The 20,622-nt window shown below is 41.2% G+C and overlaps 3 protein-coding genes across 3 annotated transcripts in view; 1 reads left to right on the plus strand and 2 right to left on the minus strand.

Moving 5' to 3' along the window:
• arrb1 (arrestin, beta 1) overlaps positions 1-13,160 on the plus strand; it is a 25,414-nt gene extending 12,254 nt beyond the window's left edge. The window contains exons 3-16 of the mRNA XM_032544881.1: positions 1,623-1,683; positions 1,765-1,809; positions 1,926-2,122; positions 2,469-2,528; positions 2,603-2,670; positions 2,761-2,896; positions 4,153-4,237; positions 4,318-4,390; positions 5,993-6,130; positions 6,218-6,301; positions 7,221-7,244; positions 7,428-7,498; positions 8,210-8,258; positions 10,471-13,160. Coding sequence (XP_032400772.1) covers positions 1,623-1,683; positions 1,765-1,809; positions 1,926-2,122; positions 2,469-2,528; positions 2,603-2,670; positions 2,761-2,896; positions 4,153-4,237; positions 4,318-4,390; positions 5,993-6,130; positions 6,218-6,301; positions 7,221-7,244; positions 7,428-7,498; positions 8,210-8,258; positions 10,471-10,582 — 1,203 coding nt within the window. The 3' untranslated portion in view covers positions 10,583-13,160. The remainder of the gene's footprint in view (positions 1-1,622; positions 1,684-1,764; positions 1,810-1,925; positions 2,123-2,468; positions 2,529-2,602; positions 2,671-2,760; positions 2,897-4,152; positions 4,238-4,317; positions 4,391-5,992; positions 6,131-6,217; positions 6,302-7,220; positions 7,245-7,427; positions 7,499-8,209; positions 8,259-10,470) is intronic.
• or55e1 (odorant receptor, family 55, subfamily E, member 1) lies at positions 13,075-15,857 on the minus strand. The gene has a single exon (XM_032544909.1). The coding sequence runs from the start codon at positions 15,048-15,050 to the stop codon at positions 14,037-14,039; it is 1,014 nt and encodes a 337-aa protein (XP_032400800.1). The 5' UTR covers positions 15,051-15,857; the 3' UTR covers positions 13,075-14,036.
• Positions 15,858-18,854: 2,997 nt separating this feature from the next.
• LOC116707543 (olfactory receptor 52N2-like) lies at positions 18,855-20,622 on the minus strand. Its single transcript, XM_032544929.1, has one exon. It carries the CDS (start codon positions 19,859-19,861, stop codon positions 18,920-18,922), a length of 942 nt encoding a protein of 313 aa, XP_032400820.1. The 5' UTR covers positions 19,862-20,622; the 3' UTR covers positions 18,855-18,919.

A 20,622-nucleotide genomic window follows, 5' to 3' on the forward strand; every position in this document is an offset into this window, starting at 1 on the left:
AAAGTTTGTATCATCAGATCGTAAATATAGTAACAAAACCATCAAACAATGATTATTTGCTCTTGTACAAAGTTAACAAGCTAATTTGAATCTTAAAATTAACCTATAAACAATTTAAAATATTTAGATTATTCTACACCAGGGGCCAAAATCATTGAGTCTAGAGAACCGGCAGGACGAGAAAGAAAAATAAAGTCAAGCAGATAAATCAACAAAAATCAGTCTAAGGGCCACAAATGGCCCCTGAACCGCAGTTTGGACATCCCTGACCTACATTGAGACCGTCCAATAAGATTCAATAGAATTCTCATTTTCTATAAATGTTTACATTTGAAAACTGAAACATTTTTCAAATATAAAATGGTTTTGGTTTAGTTCACTACTTTGAATATTTATATATAAAATAATGTTGTTTTCTAAAACAAAATAAAATGATGTTTAGTGAAACATAATTTCATGTTTAAATAAACAGAAAAATGTTTCAAGTTATTCAGCCTTGTAGCCAGATTTAGTTTTTCTGCTGCGTTGTGTCTCATCCATAATTCATCCTCACTGTTCCCGTTTCCTCAGTTTCTCTGCTGCGAATCAGATTTAAACAGATTACAGATTATAATTCAGTTTTATCTGGATTTTACTGAACTCAAAACAGAAGAACACGCTGTTTGTTATTGTGCTTAAAGAAGATAGATTTAAGATTTTCACTGTTATTTGACACCAGCACATCTTCATCAGCACAGACTGAAAACTGTAACGTTTCCACTCGGCTGCTTTAATGGGATTAAACTTTTTTTAGTCTCCCCGTTTGCACTCACACTGATGAGCAGATTAGCAGGGAACCTGGACTGAAATGCTTTGCCTAACGGCACATCCACTGAATTTAAACTCTCAACCTTCTACCTGCTAAATAAGTTCAGTTGATATTGAGACAGAGCAGCCAGCATGTGAAAGAGGGCCCCATACGGACGAACAAAGACTTTCTTAACACAGTATAGCATAGCTTAACATAGCATAGCTTAACATAGCATAGCTTAACATAGCATAGCTTAATATAGCATAGCTTAACATAGCATAACTTAATATAGCATAGCTTAACATAGCATAGCATATGATTTCATGTCATAGCATAGCTTAACATAGCATAGCTTTACATAGCATAGCTTTACATAGCATAGCTTTACATAGCATAGCTTTACATAGCATATGATTTCATGTCATATTGTAGCATAGCATGTTGTTGATGAGTGAAAGTGTCTATCTGTAAGTAAATACTGTATTTATGCTGCTGCTACTTGCCATAACACTTGGAAAAAGATTTTTAATCTCCAGAAGATTTTATCCTGGTTAAATAAAGATTGAATTCCATAAAGTACCATAGTATAGCACAGCTAACCATAGCATAAAATACCATATCGTACCATATCTTGTTATACCAAAACAAAATGTATCATATATTTTATTTGCTAATCACATTAACAGAAATTACAGTTAACCAAATGTCGCACAATGAAAACAACATAAAATAGAAGAAAAGTAAAAACCACTCTGCAGGTGTCGGCTTGGTTTTACATTTTCATTTCAGAAAATGGATACTTTCTGAGCTGAAGGTTTTGTTTCTCCTCCAGCTCACGGTTTACCTGGGGAAGAGAGACTTTGTGGACCATGTGGACCTGGTGGAGCCCGTCGGTGAGAAGTTTTAGTTCAGGCTGTGAAATGAAACCTGGCCACCGTCAGGCTTCTCTGTTCACTCTGTGTGTCTTCCTGCAGATGGTGTTGTGTTAATTGACCCAGAATACCTGAAGGAGAGGAAAGGTGAGGCCCCTGAGAGTTGGTTGTGTGGTGTTGGATGTGAGGAATCGGGGCTCTTTAATTTGGCGGGGTTCCTCTGGGAAGCGTCCTGGAGCTGCTGATCTTTCTGCTCTCTCCAGTGTTCGTCACGCTGACCTGTGCCTTCCGGTACGGCCGGGAGGACCTGGACGTCCTGGGGCTGACGTTTAGGAAGGACCTGTTCGTGGCGAACATCCAGGCGTTTCCTCCACTGCCTGAAGAGAAGAAGAGTCTGACTCGTCTTCAGGAACGCCTGATTAAAAAACTGGGGGAGCACGCCTACCCCTTCACCTTCGAGGTACCGACGAAACTGCTGCTCTGGTTCTGCATAAAAAGTTTCACTTTCTGGTTGGTTTTTTAGAGATGAAAGATTTGGTTTTGCACTCTGACTTCAATCTGTTTCATAAATGACGCTGACCACTGTAGATGTTTTATCTGCTGGATCCAGGCTGGTTATTGGGCCAGTCGGCTGTTTAAATGGCAGATAGGCTCCGCCCACTCACCTTAAAGGTTGTTAGCTGTTCTTTAAACGGCTCTGATTCAGGAGGTTTGGCTCTGGAATCAGAGGAGACGCTGTTCCTCCTCCTGCTGCTGAGTCATAAATGTTTGAGTGAGGTTTAATTTTTAAACGGGTTTGTTCCCAGATCCCTCTGAACCTGCCGTGCTCCGTCACCCTGCAGCCGGGACCGGAGGACACCGGGAAGGTAGCATCATTTTTCTGTCCCGTCTGATCTGAAGGAGGATTCAAACCGACGTCTCCTCCTGTTGCTGTCCTCAGGCGTGCGGAGTCGACTTTGAGGTGAAAGCTTTCTGCGCGGAAAATCTAGAGGAGAAAATCCACAAAAGGTAAAAGTCGCTGAGCCGCTGTCGGGCCCCTGGTAAGGCAGGGATTCCTGTCGGGCTGCTGGGATTAGACTCTGCTTCTGGTTGTTTCAGGAACTCGGTGCGCCTGGTCATCAGGAAGGTTCAGTACGCCCCGGAGAAACCGGGCCCCCAGCCGACGGCTGAGACCACCAGGCAGTTCCTGATGTCGGACAAACCGCTGCACCTGGAGGCGTCGCTGGACAAGGAGGTAACACCTGAGACACGAACAGACGCAGCAGTGTTTAAATGGCCCATCTTCAGCTGGGCCATTTAAACGCTGTTTGATTTGGGCTGCAGTCATCCAAAGCTAGGGAAAATATTTACCTATTTAAAGGGGCAGTGCCATGTGAAATCAACCTTTTTTTAATCTTCCCATCATGTTATGATGTTTTTCTCTGGAGTGTTGCTTTGATTCTCTCAAATGCATGTTTGGGAAATCCTTTCATTTCCATGGCAACCATTCCACTGTACTGGTTGGACCTAGCCCCGCCTTCGAGGCTCAGCTCCTCCCTCTCTCAGCTCCTTCAGACTAGCCAGCAGCAATTAGCAAACAGCTGGTGGAACTGAGCTCATCATAGGACCTTCTGCTCAGAGCATTGCTGGTAAAAACGTCGTTAAAGGGTTAATAGAGGAGCCATGTTGGGATGACTTCCTAGAGGAAAGAGCAGGAGATTCTTAAAGTGACAGAGACCCAATTCCAAGGCATTAAATTACAAAATCAAATTTCTTTTAAGTCATATTTGAAATATACAGCATTTTTCTAACAACTGATGTTAAAATAGTTATAATGTGCTTTAAAATGGAGCTTTGTGGCTGAAAAACACAGCGCTGCCCCTTTAAGATATTGCTGCATGTTGCGTTCATATATGTTTCTCTGGTTTACCTGCTGAAGCAACGCCCAGCACCACATGATGTGATGTTTTACAGTGAAACATTTCGCCTCCTGCTTGGCAGATCCTCAGATCCTCAACAGAACCAACTTCCAGTCATGGTTTTTTACTTTGGCTGCTATAGTTGAGCTTTTAGAGGTTAGCATTGAGCGCGCGAGCTGAGCAAGCGGTGAGGCTTTTTACAGTTGGCACACACACTGGAGTTTATTCTCTGGATGTGAGCCCTCATGGTCAACCTGCTCTGCAAGAAAACCCTCCGAATCGTCTGATTTTAGTGAATTCAGAGACAGACAGTGTGATTGATCCTGAAAGTACATTTTCTCTAACAAAATGACTCAGATAAACGTAACTGAGTTAATGTAACCAGCTGCTGCCTGACTCTGGCTCAGTGGAGTTGGTTAAATTGGTTTTATTTTGTTCTTCAAGCTTTGGAAACATTGTTTTAGATAAACTTTCTTTATTTGTTGGAGACGCATCGAGTCTCCAAATATTCGGTCTGTCCAGAAGGGGGCGCTAACGGTGGGCTTCCTGTCCAGACGTGGTTCCTGATGGAAGTTATTCTGCTCTGTCTCAGATTTATTACCACGGCGAGCCCATCAGCGTCAACGTTCACGTCACCAACAACACCAACAAGACGGTGAAGAAGATGAAGATCTCAGGTTCCCCTCGCAGCCGTTTCCTGTGGCTCCTGCAGCGGCAGCCATGTTGGATGGTTTAACTCTGGTTTGTGTGTCTGCAGTGCGGCAGTACGCGGACATCTGCCTGTTCAACACGGCGCAGTACAAATGTCCCGTCGCTGTGGAAGAGTCGGAGTGAGTCTCGTTCAGTAAAAACACAAACACTGGCATCGGTTCTTATTGATTAACATTTTCTAATTACTTAAATCAAAGCTTCAGGAACATTTAGTCTCTGATTACAAACCCAAGAACAAGATGCAGCCGATTCCCAGATGAATCTAATCAAGGATGTTTTCATCTCCGTGTCAGGATGTTTCCACCAGCAATGTTTTGACAAACAACGGTTTAAAATGATTTTCTATATTCTCTTTAGAGTTTACTGTAAGGAAATATTTTATTGTCATTAATATTAACTCCTACCAGCAGGATGGTGTCATTTAATGTTACTTTAGTTTAATCAGAATCACATATTTTAGAAGCTAATTGGTCCAAACTGGGATCTGAATCAAAATAAATGGAAATAAATTGTTAAAATGAAATGTTTAGTTTATAATAAACCTGTCATGATAATAAATGTTGCTGGATGATAAATTGCCCCAATAAATATTGTGATAAATGATAATATTGTTCGTTTGAGACCATTTTCATGTAATATATTGATAAAGGTATAATAATGAAAGTTCGTCACTTCAAACCATTAAACTTTAATTTTATTTTTAAAAATCAAAAACAGAAATGAAACCATTTACAACAAATTGATAATGATGTCACAAACCCTGAAGAAATATCAACCAGAACGGAAATGATTGAGCACATTTTAATTTATTATTCTATTAATGGATTAATTACTAATTGTGACAGTTTAAAATATGCATTAAATTTCAAATTAAAACACATTCATACCTAAGTAGAGACCAGCGAACCTAACAGTCACGTTTTGGGACTGTGGAAACCCAGAACCAGTCGGTTTGGGTCCGGTCTGTGGCCCTCAAACTGCAATTAAAAAATTATGCAAAGTCTCCCCGCAGATGCAGAATTAAAAATAGTTAATTTTCTTACATGGGAAAATGTAAAGTATAAGGCAAAGTGTTCATGTTTTCTAACCAGGTTTTAGTAAAAGATAAAACCGAGTTTATCCAGAGACCTTTACTGAAAAACCAACTTCACTGCGTAAAGATCAGCTTTAATCTCTCTTAAACTTGGATAAATATGGCAAATGTTTTGAAACAAAGTGGCCCAGATCCTGTTATTATAACTGAAAATAAACGTATTCAATCAAGTCCAAAAGAAACTGAAAATTTGATGCTTTTGCTTTTAAAACAGAAAACCTGCAAAATCTGCTGCAGCGTTTTAGGGCAATTGCAGAAAACTCAGAAACTTTGAGAGTAATCTCTATTTACAAAAATAATATATAATTTTTAAATTAATATCAGAAATTTTCCCAAAAAACGTGGAAATTTCTTAATTTCAAATGGCATAAATTTTCTTTTCATAATTTTCTGAGAAAATGTCTGAGTGTTTTTGCAGAAATGAATTCCCGTTTCCTTCCTGCATTGGCCCCAGCACACGTCGTTAAAATCCCTGTCAAGTTTTGGCTCTGCAGTAAATATCAGGCTACTTCATTTGCTTGATTTTAGTTTTGTTTTCTTCCGGCCCATGACTCCTCGTCAGTCTACAGTTTTGGCCAACATGGCAGAACGTTTGGACTGAGCAGTAACTCTGTCTTTGTGTCTTCAGTGACGTTGTGGCTCCCAGCTCAACGTTCTGCAAAGTTTTCACCCTCACTCCATTCCTGGCCAACAACCGGGAAAAGCGCGGCCTCGCCCTGGACGGAAAACTGAAGCACGAAGACACCAACCTGGCCTCCAGCACTCTGTGAGTCCCGCCACACTCGTGGTGCCTTCACTGTCAGTTGGAGAGATGGCTGCTGATGTCTGACAGCGTGTTTGCTCTCCTGGGAAGCCTGAGAGAAGGAGCCAACAGGGAGATCCTCGGCATCATCGTGTCCTACAAAGTCAAAGTGAAGCTGGTGGTGTCACGAGGCGGGTGGGTTGCCCCTCAGTTTTACTTTAAATCATTTCAACCGGAAAATACGCCTTAATAAACAGTACTGTGAATGCATCAGAATAAGCTAAAATGCTGGTTTTGATCTGAAGTCTGAAGTCTGTAGTTGGTTTGAGACCCAACCATTGGGACGTGTTGGATCCGGGTCGCCATCAGGAGAATGTCTGTCCTTTAACCTGAGTTTTACGGCAGGCTGCGTAACTTCAGCATAAAACCTTGAATTAGTCTGAAATCCTGCCAACAACGCCACATTAGTGCGAGAAGGACGAAAGCTCCACAGAGAAATCCTGAAACTTCATGGGTTTCGTTTAAAGACAACCTGCCACAAAGACGCAATCTGATCCCAGTTATTTTCTTAAAACCAAAAATAACTCAGTTTAACACAGTTTGAGAGAAAACAGGATTTAAGATCAAATAGAGTGATTTACCTGAAAACCTTCTCAGGATGTTGTGAAGGACCGAGGAAAATATTTCTTCTGAAAGTATTGATTAGGAAAACTTTGAAGAACCACAGGAGACTGAAAGGAAAATGGGAACTGGTCCTGAAGTTTTTAATTAATTTTAATAAAGATTCAGCTTTAGAGTTATTAAAAGAAAAATGTCCTGCAGTTTTCATGCATTCTTTCAGAAAATAAGAAAATAAGCCACAGTTACTCACAGTTTGTGTGTCTGTGGCTTTAAGTCTAAAGGAGCTAGCTCCTAATCTGGATGACCAAGAGAAAACTCTAATCTCTGTCTCCAGTATCTAACATGCGCTCTTTGGTGAAAGAATCAGCTTGTAGAAATGACTAAGTGCATTAAGATGATGTTGATAACATGAAATGAAGAGACTGGCTCAGTTTAAACAGCTGGAAATGCTGCTGCTCTGAAACTGACAGTGTTAAATATTTATTGATTTCAGGCTTCTCGGAGATCTGGCTTCCAGGTAACCTTTCACTCTGTCACGGATGGAAACGTTCATGCTGAGATTTACAAAAGGTCATCCGAACATCTTACTGCACACAGCCTTTCTGGTGGCGACATATATCCACTTTAATAAATGCCCTTAATGAATCTGCTGTTGAAAAGTGATGTTTTATGAGCTTCACCTGGTTGATCTGTTTTCCAGTGACGTCTCTGTTGAGCTGCCCTTCACATTAATGCACCCGAAGCCGCTGGAGGAGTCCATCTACAGAGACGGTGAGATGTGTTCATATTTCTGTGGCTGAATAATAAAACTGAATTATTTCAATAAAAAAACTTCCTATTTTCTGGATTAAAACTGTTAAATTTGCTCAAATTCTCCATCATAGCTAAGATTACATTGTTGGATAGAAAACAGCCTAATGATCCCGGACAAGCCCCCAATAAATCAAACAGGAGGAATTTCCTTCAATAAAAACTACATCTGTCCACTTTAAAGGCTGAAAACCAAAAGTTATTTCCCATCTGACATATCTTATTTCTTGGTTGTTGATGCCCTTAATATGAATACATGAACAGTTGCTATGGTTAACAGTTAATATTCATGGTTTGGGGTTTCTTTTCTCCCACATGGAAGCGATCTGCTGTATAACTGTGAATAACGATCCTAGTGATGATCATCTGCTAATGTTAGCAACAACATTGGTAATACAGTGATGGGCTGTTATTACACTGAAATGTGCATTTAGAGTGAGTTATATTTTCTCCTGTAGAATATTTGTAGAATGTCAATATAACGATGTCAACATGATGTGAAATGTGAAGACATTTTTCCGGTGTGTCTCATTTCTGTTTGCGCTGTTGACAGAAATCCTGCCAACTTTGTCTTAGAATAAAAAGAAACCCTACATGGAGAAGAAGAGTGAATCATCTTAGTTTGTGATGTGATGACAGAGCTCTGATTGCCTCTTTCTGGCTTCTCCACAGCTCCAGATGAAGCTCCGATCGACACTAACCTGATTGAGTTTGACACAAAGTAAGCAGCCCTCCAGTCTTTCCTGCTGGTCAGCTGGCTCTCTGATTGGACGGTGCTGGCGGCAGAGAGGGTTTCCTCTCGGCCCGTTAGCGCATTAGCAACTCTGAAGCCATCTCCTGAGTCTCAGCCTTAATGCATCCTAATGCTGTGGGAGCTGCAGGAAATGGGCTTTAAACTGGAAACTCTTCCAGCTGTCAGCAGCCACTCTGGATCTTACTGATTATTACTATGATAGTGAGATTGCTTTAAGACCCAATTAGGAGGTTTGCCTTGCTCAGAGGGATTCATTACTGGTTTTATTTTCAGTTTTAATGCACTTTCTGATGTTTTCTTTGGAAGCTTTTTAATTGAACTCGGTCTAATGAGTCTCATTAAGGCTGCGCATGAATTTATCCTCAGTGAAATGTTGAAAACGTCCAGATTGGTTTGTTGGCTTCATTTTCTCAAAATACATCCAGGCTCTTGGTGTGCAGCATGCTCATCTCATGCTTATCAAAGGCTTTACTTTAAACATGTAAAGTGTGTGTACATCTCTACATTACCTAGCAGGGAGTCAGCAGAAGCATCTCTATGTCTGTTGAATTAAAATTCATCCTCTCATCAGGCTGGACACTCATCTGGTCTACAGATATCGATTCCACTTCACTTTCTGTCTACTTCTCAGCTCATCAAACATGTATTGCTGTCTGGACAAAGTCAAAGATTACCAGGTGTTTTAAAAAGTTAGATGGACAGCCATACTCAAACTGGTTTTCACCCATTCACACCAATTCGTAGGCAACTTTGGGTCAGGTCAGCATGTGACAGGAGGAATCTGGGATCAAACCTACAACCTTCCTCTGAGCCACAGTTTAGGATGAAGGTTGTGATGTTGGTGCTTCTCATCTGAATAATCTGTTTTTTCTTGTTAGAAAAGGTTTATTTTTAAAGACGCCTGTTCAACAAAATGTGAATATAAAGATCACATCAGCCAATCACATGGTGGGAAGGTAATGGATTTAAGCCTCCAGGCATGGAGGGGACCAGCTGTTGAAGTTCATACTGGACTTTGACTCTTCCTGGCTGATGGTGATCTTCACCTCACAGAGTCACAGAGAACGATCTGACCGAGTGGAGCAGGCAAGATGCCCAGACTTATTCATAAATGGATTTAAAGTTATTTTCATTTAATCAAAACATTTGTTTGGTCAGAAATGACGCAGTTATTCCCCAAATGATAATAAGACAATGTACGTGTCCAATGTAATTTTATTAGCATTGGAACAAAAAAATAGCAAAACCAAAATAATCAATTAATTTCTCACCAGTAAATGTAAAAATATTTACACAGCAGCTAAACTCTCACCATAATTATTTTGTCATTTACTTTAATTAGGTTTTCTGTTGACTGAAAAATATGCCAAACCATCATGTTTCCACCACCATGTTTCACCATAAATGCTTTTACTTTTTAACATCAAACATTACATTTTAGATTTAAATGAAGACCAGAAGATTTCTTTCCACAGAGATTTATCAAAGGCCAACCAGACTTGGCGCAATCTGACCTTGAAAAGTGTCTTTCTGCCTGCAGGCGTCTGTTGGCCTGTCTGGACTCGGCTGCTGCTGCTGCGCCGCCGCAGCTTCCAGGACGGCCTGGTCCTTTGGTTCTCCTTCACTTCTTGCATCACCAGTCTTGCCAGTTGCTCTTTTACTTCTGCAACATTCTTTGATATTAGTTTTTATGATGTTTTGTGCTGTGGCCATTGGGAGTCAAAGACTTCTGATTATTACCTTGCAGCCGTTTCTTGCAGCCATAATTTGCAGTGACGGGTCCTAATTTAGCACTTTTGTTGCAGCCATGATTTGAATCCAAACCAAGTGCAGAAAGCTGCTGTTATTCCACTGAGGTCATCTGCACACATTAAACCGTGTTTATTTGGATAAACTATTTGGAACATTGGAGAACGCAGAAAACTCACAAAATCCCAAAGTTTTTTCAGGTAGAAATGAGAATTTGCATAAAAGTGGGACTAACAAGTTTTTTTATCTTTTGACCCACATAGTTCCTGTTACAGTAAGAGGAAATATTTCTCAAGTTAAGCAATAACTTTAAATCTAAATTTCCCGGGGTATGAATAATTCTGGGCACCGGTCTGTTTGTGTCGGCAGCAGATTGATGATGTTGTACCAAAGCTCTGAACTAACCTCAGTCACATTCTCCGTCCCTCAGTGACGATGACATCATATTCGAGGACTTCGCCCGCCAGCGGCTCATTGGCGCTAAAGACGAGAAGGAGGAAGAGGAGGAACCGTTGGACTCACCCAAACCCGACGACAGATAGAGGCGACGGGCGTCACGGCCGTCACTGTTGTTGTTTTGCTGCTGTTTGTAGTGTGGAGCCGGCAGAGGTTACCTGTAGGCCGAGCCGCAGTCTGGACACCCTCCAAACACTCGGTGGTGGCGTGTTTGTGTGTTTGTTCATGTCCGTCCTCTCTCTGCGTCCCGCAGGGTGTAGAATACCGCAGCCTTGTGTCGTCGGGCCGAGCCTCGGCAGGAACTCAGAGCCGGCGATCGCTGGACGCATGCCTCTCTTTGTTCTTCGTATTTCCATTAGAGACCGATCGGGAGTTCAGTTGTGTTGAGATTAGTTTCAGTGTTTTATGTTGAAGGGTCTTTAAAAACACTGCCAAATTCAGATGACTTGCAACGGTTCCCCACCAGATCAACATCAGGGACTTCAGCTTACGTCTGCAGGTGAAGAACCGACCCAACGAGACAACAAGGAACCAGTGCATGAAATATATCAGTATTTTATTGTTTATTGAGGTCATGAATAATGAAGTTATCCTTGGTTTGTTTCGACATGTTGATCATTACCCAAATCATCATCATTGGGTTAAAAATATTCTCCCAGCTCATGAAAGCTGTGCCTACAGTCACCAGTAGTAGAAAAACCAAAGCAGTGGTTTAGTTAAAGAAATGCAGTGAGACCCACTGGAACATGCATGTTGCTCCTAAACGACACCAGAGATCGTTAGAAGTCCAATTCCACAGAGTTCTGTTGTACTTTATGGTTCTTCTTAAAACCCAACCGCGGTTCTGACCTCCAGGTGAAGACAGTCCTACAAGATCAGTGAAAGTGGCCTTAATTAATGACATTTCCTATGTATGGTCCCAACAACTGGTCTGCAGACCAACCAGCCAAAAGATTATGACCCCAAACTTTATTAGGTTGTCTACAGATTCTAGACTGGATGTGATTGGATGTGATTGGGCGAATGGGAGCCAGAGCCTCGTCTGGCTGGTTGTTGTGTTGCTCAGACGTCCAGCTGGAGTTTTCTGTCTTCAGGCTCGTGTGACATCATCCTGCAGACCAGCTGGTATCAGCGTTTTATTGTCTGCTTTCCTTCTTGACACCATGGCTTTTAGAGATTTACATGAAGCTGAGCGTCTATGTGGTGGAAAACAACAAAGCCCATCAGAGCAGTCTTGGTAAAGTTCTGATGCTTGTGCGTTCAGTGCAGCAGGTTCAGGTGGTGGATCTTGGTGATCTGCTGCTTCACAACCACAAACAACAGTGAGGAGGCGAACTCTCCAGCTGAAATGTAGCAAATGTTGCAGTTTTGGTTCCCAATCGAACCGAGTTTACTGGACTATCAGGAAGGAAAACACCCTAAAGCTCTGCAGACCTCACTGCCTCAGTTAAGGTCAGAGGTCATGCTTGATGACAAAGAGAGAAAATGGGAGAGTTCCAACTCTAGAACCAGAGCTGATCCAGAAGAACATGAAGGTCTTCCTCACATTTACTGCTAACACCCTGATGACCTCCGACCTTTCAGGGGAAATCCTGATGAGTTTAAAGTGGAAGGTGTTGGTCCCGTTTCCTCTGGAGTAAAACCAGCGCAGCATTTCAGCCGTCAGGGTGTTGGTCTCTCCTTCCTCTGATGATTTGCTGTAATTGGTGGAACCATAATTTCTGCTCTCTGAGAGGAAACCCTGAAGGAAGAGTTCACTTGAACTCAAGCTCTCTTGCACTGATCCGGTTTTGCAGCAGGATATTGATCAACAGGTCAAAATGCAAAACAGAAACCAAAGCTATGGAGTGGCCAAGTCAAAGTTCAAGCTAAAGTCTGGTTCTAAAACAATTCCTATACTTCCACAATGATTTTTAAAAATCTAGTCTGTGATTTAGAAGATTACTGGTCAACAGAAGTAAATTCACTGTTTGATCTGGTTCAGGTGGTTTTAAATCATTTATTTCCCCTCAGTAAAATGAAATCATCTGAATTTACTGGAGTTATCTCTGTCTGATGAGTGAATTAGTTTCATTTCAATTAAATGTGATAAAGTATTAAAATGTGTAGGGGTGAATACTGTTAACCAACATTGCACATGTTTAAATTCTGTTGTTCCAACCTGCTGTGCTACCGCCACCTGCTGGTGGCAGCCTGAACAGCAGATACAGTAGAAGATGAAACCCCTTAAATTACTTGAGTTTTGACAATATTTTCCACATATTAATATATACAAAAAAATAATGACTTTAATCTGTAATTAACTGTAGATTTCTGTGTGAGTTTTATTTTTAAAAAAGCAGAATTTGTTCCTCTAAACTCCTGATGATCAGTGAACTGATCATCTGTGTGTTAAACGTTCACAGTTTTTCTCTTCGTCAACCCTGTGGCCGTAAACGACGGTTTCTGTTTAATATTTGCTGATTTTAATATGAAGTGAGATTCTGAACTTGTATTTTCTGACAGATGTTTGACACCAGGTTGTCTTGGAGACTCGAAGTCGGAGGATGAGGAAGAAACACATCATGTCTGTTTATACTTTAGTTCCAGTTGTCTTTTATTTTGATATTGTCAGAGAAAACTTGTATATTCCCCACAGTCTTTAATAAAAACACTATTAGAAGCTCTGAGTGTTTTCACTGTCAGTCATGATATTCACACACAGCCTGACATTTGTGACCAAAACTGTTTTAATTTTTTAACAGCTTTTTCCAGTTTCACATTATTTCACTTACAAAATTGATTTTGTTTTTAAATATAATGGTAAGGTATTATTAAACCCTTCCTGCTCATAAATATCTGTACAGTCAGAGAAGCTTTACTCATTAAAACAGCTGGAATGTGACACTGAAGAAACAAAAGACAGTTTGACGCCAGAGGAGGAAGTTAGACATATTCTAAAAAAATAGAAATGATGGCATTAATTTTAGCCGTGGGAACTCTTCTAATTATTAGCTCAGCATTTTGGCTAACTTTAGCGTTTAGCGCACTTAGCTTCTGCTTCATTAATTTTTCAGATACATTTTAAAATGCTGATTTACTGTTTTGTAAACTTTCAGTTGAATAAAGTTAAACATGTAAATTTAGATTAATGACTGTTACGAATTCTTTAACTATGTTCGTGCTCTTATTTTGAAGTGGATGAGGACTGTTTACACAGCAGTTCCACTTCCTCTTCCGCCATGTTGGATATCAATATGGTGGAATTTAGCACATTAGCATTAGCTTCCGCTAAATACCAGAAGCTAATGCGCTTTATTGTTAGCCCAGCTAACGTCTATGATTAGTGCTTCAGGTTTAGCACAACTGAATGTTTTTTATTTGTTGTTATTGAAAACACTTCCTGTTCACACTGGGATCCGCCCACAATGACCTGCTGGTCCAATCAGGTGCGGCCTTTGAGAACCGGATTATTTTGGCTCCTAATTTGTCTCAGTGTTGGTTAAAGTCATGATACTAATTAAGATGGAGGCTTTCGGTTCATAAATATTTTACACTGCGTTACTTTTGAAGAGTCAGACTTGTGGGCTCCTGACCGGATGTCAGTCGTTTTCCAGAAGAAACCTTCAGAGCTGAGATCTGGAACATCCTCTGAAGGCCTCGGCGGATCTCTTTGGTACGAACACCGTAGATGATGGGATTGACGGTCGCGGGGATCAGGATGTACGCGACGCCCATCAGGGTGTTGATGCCCGTTGCTATGGGAATGTTGATGCTGCCGGACAGGAAGGCGATGGTGCCCACCAGGTAGAAACACACCATGACCATCAGGTGCGTGCTGCAGGTGTGAAGCGCCTTCATGCGCTCCTCGCTGGCCGCCGCCGCCCTCACCACGACCTTCACGATCTTCACGTAGGAGAAGAAGATGACGGGGATGTCCACACCCACGAAACAGACGATCACCGCCAGCCCAGCCGCCTGGTTCCTCTGCGTACTGACGCAGGCCAGGCGGACCAGCGCCATGTGGTCGCAGTAGCAGTGCTGGATGACGTTGGAGCCGCAGAACCACAGAGAACCGGCCAGAACCACCAGCGCCGACATGATGGAGACGCTGCGCAGGAGCGCGAAGACGAGCAGCTTCAGGAAGGCGGAGGAGCTCATGATGTCCGCGTAGCGCAGCGGCTGGCAGATGGCGACGTAGCGGTCCAGCGCCATCACCAGCAGCAGCGTGGACTCCAGCGACGACAGGAAGTACGTGGAAAACATCTGGATGAGACATCCGGTCAACGAGACGTGGCTCCAGTCGAACAGCAGGTTGAGCAGCATGTTGGGGAGGATGGCGGAGGCCAGCAGGGCGTCCACCACGCACAGCAGGGACACCAGGACGTACATGGGGCTGTGCAGGCGCGCCACCCTGCGGATCACGTAGAGCAGCGCAGAGTTTCCCAGCAGCACCGACAGGAAGCAGAGGAAGAACAGCAGCGCCAGAATCCAGCGGCGGTCCTGCAGCTCCGGAAAACATCTGAACCGGAAGCTGGAGTGGGACAAGTTCTTGGTGAGTGGAGCGTCCAACATGGCGCTGCCTCACCTGGAAACAACAACAGGTTGGATCGATCGATCGATCGATCAATCAATATTATTTATATGACACATTTCAGCAACATTCAAAGTGCTTTACGTAAAAACCACAGAAATAAAACCTCATAAAAGACATTACATGGTAAACATTACATGTTGCCGTTGTTACGCATCAGAATGTTGATCAACGTTTCATTTATGATGTTTCAGAAACAACTCTAAACATGTGGCTTTCAGTCTGGATTTAAAGGAACTCAGTGTTTCTGCTGTTTTGCAGTTTTCTGGAAGTTTGTTCCAGACTTGTGGTGCATAGAAGCTGAAAGCTGCTTCATCTGGAAGGTTGATCAGCAGCAGATCTTTAATCTGTTCAGTGATTTATAAACTACCAACAGCATTTTAAAGTATTTCCTCTCAGTGGAAGGTGACAGAAGTCCGACCTTGTAACTGTCTTTATGTGGCTCTGAAGGTTGAGGTCAGAGTTCATCACCAGATGTTCACAGATGATTCTGTAAAAATATTGTCTGATTTTCTCTAATCTAACTGTTAAGCAGGGAAAATGAACCAGTAAAGATTCAGATCATCTGTTTTTATAATAATTGTTTTTGCTGTGATTCCTGATTCTGAGATGTTTTAAAACAATTTAACAAACAGAATTTATTTTTATTTGGTGTTTTGTGCTGAGGGGCAGAAAACCCAAAGCCTGTAGTCAAGTTAGAGCAAAGCTACTTCAACAAGTTTTTACTCAAGTAAGAGTGAAAAAGTATTTGGTAAAAAGTTTACTGAAGTACTGAGTACTTGATCAAATGATCAAATTTAATATTTAAAAATCACAAAATTAGACGGACCAAAATATAAAGTTAATAGGAAATTTTTGTTTTAAGGACTGAAATTAAAATAATTTATATAAATACAGAATAACAAAATCAGGCAAAACAAAAATATTTCCAATCAGTTTTTCTCAATAAAAAACTGATTAAACTTTGACAGAAGCTGCAGGTCTGAGTCAGTCTGGTGGATTTCTGGTCAAAACATGTTTGTTTTTTATTCAAAATCCAGAAATTTTACTCAAGTAAAAGTAAAAATTCTCTCAAAAGTATTTTTTTCCAATAAAGTTACTCAAGTAAATGTAACTTTAATATTTTTATACAACTCGCTTCCAGAGTTTGGTAGTAAAGTTCTATTATTTAGTTTTGTTAGTCTGTGAAGTAATGAAACATCTATTCAATAAAAAACACAGATACTAATAAAATAATTTTTAAAAATTTCCCCATAATGAATATGAATTTAATGGTTCTAAATAAATTCTGAATATTTAGATATTAAACTCAGTGGAAGAGATTTTATCATCTATAAATCCTTCAAACTATTACAGAAACAAAACTTATCATAAAACTGCTTAAATACAAGAACTTGGTTTGATACAGGAAAATAAAAAGGTTGAGTTATTTCTTTTTAGTTCGCATGAAGCTAAAGAAATTCCTGTTTTTTTACATCTGGATCATTTCATTTCATTTCACACTGAAAACTAAAACCTAAATGTTTCTTTAGTTTTTAGGATCATTGTTTCAGAACCTTTTTAAATCGACACAGAAAACAGAAATAATTCACAAATGATCATATAAAAAATGTAAACTAACATCGACAAAGGATTATACAGGAAAAATCAAATAAATATTTGTTAAATTCAATTTAATTTTTGTATTTTAATTTAAGAAAATGGAAAAAAAAAACCAATTTGTAACTAAACACTAATTAATTTAAATTAGGAACTTTAAGTAAAAATACAGTTTTAAAAAAACCTGCAAGAATGTGAACACAATCCGGATTTCCATCACTAACTGGATTAATAGAAGAACCAGAGAAATTGTCTGGTTCATTAGACCGGCTTAAATTTAAATCAAACAGTCGAGTAAACATGAAGTTATTGAACAGGTATTTGGTAAAACCAGATCTAATCTCTGATCTGCTTAAATAAATAAACTCCAGTTTCTGTCTGGAAACATTTAGAGGGAAACTCAAACAGTCTAAAAACCCAGTTAAATTTCCTACCTGCTGCTGGATCCTCATCAGGACACGCCGAGTCTCCCCTCAGCTCGTCTTATAGCCGACGTCCAGACGTCCCACAGGACGGCTGACCCTGAAGGCAGCGGCGCTGTGATTGGCTGCAGGAGGTTTAAATCTGATTCTCCAGAGTTTATTCTCCATATTGGCATAAACGTGAAGTTAAACTCATAAAAATGTGTTTATCATCACTGAAAAACAAACTCATCAATAAATTACTGATCAAAATGATCAGTAATTCTATACGTTTTCCTTCCTGGTGTTGAACCAGAAAAGGTCAGATTTTCACCTCTGTCTGCAGATGTTTTGGTGAATTGGTTGGTTATCTGCTTCATTAGTGTCTCCTGCTGGGAGTCCCAGAGCTGCGGCTCTGACCTGAACTCTGACCTGAACTCTGACCTGAGCTCTGACTCAGGATGCAGAGCAGTTTGCTGCGTGGGTTCGTCACTCACTGCGCCATGACTCGGCTCTGCAGCAGCTCCTGCTCTGGTCCTTCACAGATGCTGGGAAGTTAGCTGATGATGAGACAACATGCAGAAGATGTTGTGGAGAAACAACGATGAAATCAGATTATTATTGTTATTATGCAGATGTTTCTGACCTTCCATGCAGCTGGAATGAGTCTTGAAACCTGATGTGAGTCGTCCTTTCTGGGCTTTACCTGATCATGTCGTGTTTTGTAGCGTTTTGACATCCAGTGGCTTTGGTTGATACTGATGTTCTGGTCTAATGTGGGGACAGAAATAACTAAAAAGGACTGTAAGGATGTTTTCACACCTGGTACGCTCCGTTCTACTGGAACCAGAACATCTGGTCCACCTCCAGCTGCTGTGGTTCTCTTCCTCTCTGCTCTGAGTCAAACCAACCTGTTCCCCTCCTGGCCTGTGGGGGCGCTGCACCAAGAACCACTGAAGGAAATGACACAAAACCCTCTGAAGACGCTGAGAGCAACTTCCTTCTTCACCAGATGGAAACAAGATGGAGGCGTCAGATTTTAGTGTTGGAGGATTTCTCTTTAGTCTTTGGTTAAAGACCAGGAGACATTTCTGCTGCTAGAGCTAGGCTAACACGCTAGTTTTAGATATATTTCCCAGAATTCATTGCGATGTAGTCCACTGCCTGCTTTTGAATGCTAATCAAACTCTGATCTTCCAAACCTCGGTCTGGGTTCAGTTTGAATCCATATGTGAACACCGAGCGGACCGTTGACCGCTCAGTGGTTCTCGGTGCAGCGCCCCCACTGGCCAGGAGGGGAACAGGTTGGTTTGAGAGAGAGAGAGAACCACAGCAGCTGGAGATGAAACACATGTTCTGGTTCCAGTAAAACCGGGTCTATCGGACCATCAGGTGTGTCCGTGAAAAGATAAATTTTATGCAAATAATTTGGAGTTACGTTAAAAATCTGTGAATACTGAACCACCAGTAAGGCGATGTCTTAAAGATCTTGTGTGTGTGAAGGCAGGATGCTATAGGCTCCATGTTCTGGTTTCTAACTCTACAGTTCAGAACCGTAGTTTGTTCTGATCACGTTTCCAGACCAGGTGCTGGTTTGCTGGTTGATAAATAAAGTTCAATTCAGCCATGAACCTGCTGGATCAGAACAAATCAGGTTTAAAAACAATAAATGTGGCGACAGCCTGGGCTCAAAGTTCAGACTTAAAGTGATTCCTTACAAATATCACAGTATTTTGAACTGTTAAAGAAAAATCCTCTTAAAAACTAAAATATTAACAAGCAAATGTTTGAAACATTTTTATTAATAAACAATATGGAACCAAAAATTGAAACAGTTTTTCAGCTGTAAGTCACAGCGTGCGAGATGACAGCGTCCTCCAGATGTGTTTTCGGATCTCGGTGGTTCTGATGCCGTAGATGATCGGGTTGAAACAGCTCGGCAGAAACAGGTACAAGATGCTGACAGAAAGGCGACCAGCGTTTGGAAGGCTGTTTCTGATCCGATACGACAGGAAAGCCGTGAGCACGAAGGTCAAACTGATGACGATGACGATGATGTGAGTGACGCAGGTGTGCAGAGCTTTAGCACTGGATTTACCTGAACGCATCACAGAGCGGAATATGATTATATATGAAGCGGTGATGCACAAGAAATCAAACACAGTGACCAGGAAGACTCCTAATAACCCAACCAGACTGTTGATGGCTGTGCTGCCACAGCCCAACTCCACCAAGGCCATGTGTTCACAGACACAATGGTTTATCACGTTACTGAAGCAGTACAACACTTTACCTGCTAGAATCACCACCGTCACGATCATGACCACATCCCTGACCAGAAGAGGAATCACAAACTGGAGGAATCTGGGTAGAGACATGTGATCATGGTAGGAAAGGGGCCTGCAGATGGCAAAGTATCGGTCCAACGCCATCCAGAGCAGCAGAGTGGACTGACACGTTCCTGAGAAATGAACAAAAAACATCTGAACCAGGCAGCTGCTCAGAGAGATCCCGCTCGCGTTGAACAAGATGTTCAGCAACAGGTTGGGGATGAGAATCAGTGGCAGGCACATATCAACAAATGACAAGCAGGAGATGAGGATGTACATCGGGGAGTGGAGGCTCCTCTGTGAAATGACCACATAGATCAGCAGGGAGTTGGCAAACAGAGACACAAAGAACAGAATCAGGAAGGGGATCGAAATGAAGGATTTCAGAGCTCCAAGCTCACTGAAGCCACTGAAGATGAAGTATTGATGTGAAGAAATGTTTTCCTTTAATGGTTCCATCATCGTTTTCTACCAAACCGTCCTGGTCCAGAGCTTCAGGTCAGCCTGAAAGCAAACAGATAACAGATCAATATTCATTTCTTAATGTCCATCCATCATTTTTTTTTTACAGCTTTTCAAAAATGAGTTGAATGATCTGATTGTTCTTCCCAGTAGAGACGTTCCTGGACCGACCGTCAGACTGACCCGTCTTTTGTCTGTGTCTGTGTTTCCACTAATGTAAGAAAATACAATTTCACTATTGGTGTGTTTCCATTAAAAAAGAAACTCAGTTAAAATCACATCAATAAGTTTGTTCACATGGTAGCTTATTAAAAACATGGATCCTGTCACTTCCTGTCATCTTCTTGGTCGTTTCTGACTGTTGTTGCTTCCATTTGATACATCCAAAGACCTAGCGCAAAACCTTTCACTAAAAATAATTGTATTTTTTTCGTGTTGCTAACTGGACCCATGGAAACGCCCAGCCGATTCAAACTGATGTCCACCTCATGCCTGCAGATGTTTCTACTTGTTCCAGTAATGAAGGTCCTTCTGCAGCGTCAGAAAACTTCTGCTCACATTTCAAGACACTTTAGACAAACTAAAAAAACTAAAACTAACACAATAAAAACCAGATTTTACCCATTAGCTCTCACCATCCTGAATGCTGCCAAGAGGTTAGTTGCCTATTTCTGTCTTTAACTTTTATATTTTTTATCTGTAGAGTTGCACCTGAATTTTGTTGTACAATGTTTCATTGTTACAATGAGAATAAAGATTTT

The sequence above is a fragment of the Xiphophorus hellerii genome, chromosome 18 (genome assembly GCF_003331165.1).
Source record: "Xiphophorus hellerii strain 12219 chromosome 18, Xiphophorus_hellerii-4.1, whole genome shotgun sequence".
Lineage (NCBI taxonomy): Eukaryota > Metazoa > Chordata > Actinopteri > Cyprinodontiformes > Poeciliidae > Xiphophorus > Xiphophorus hellerii.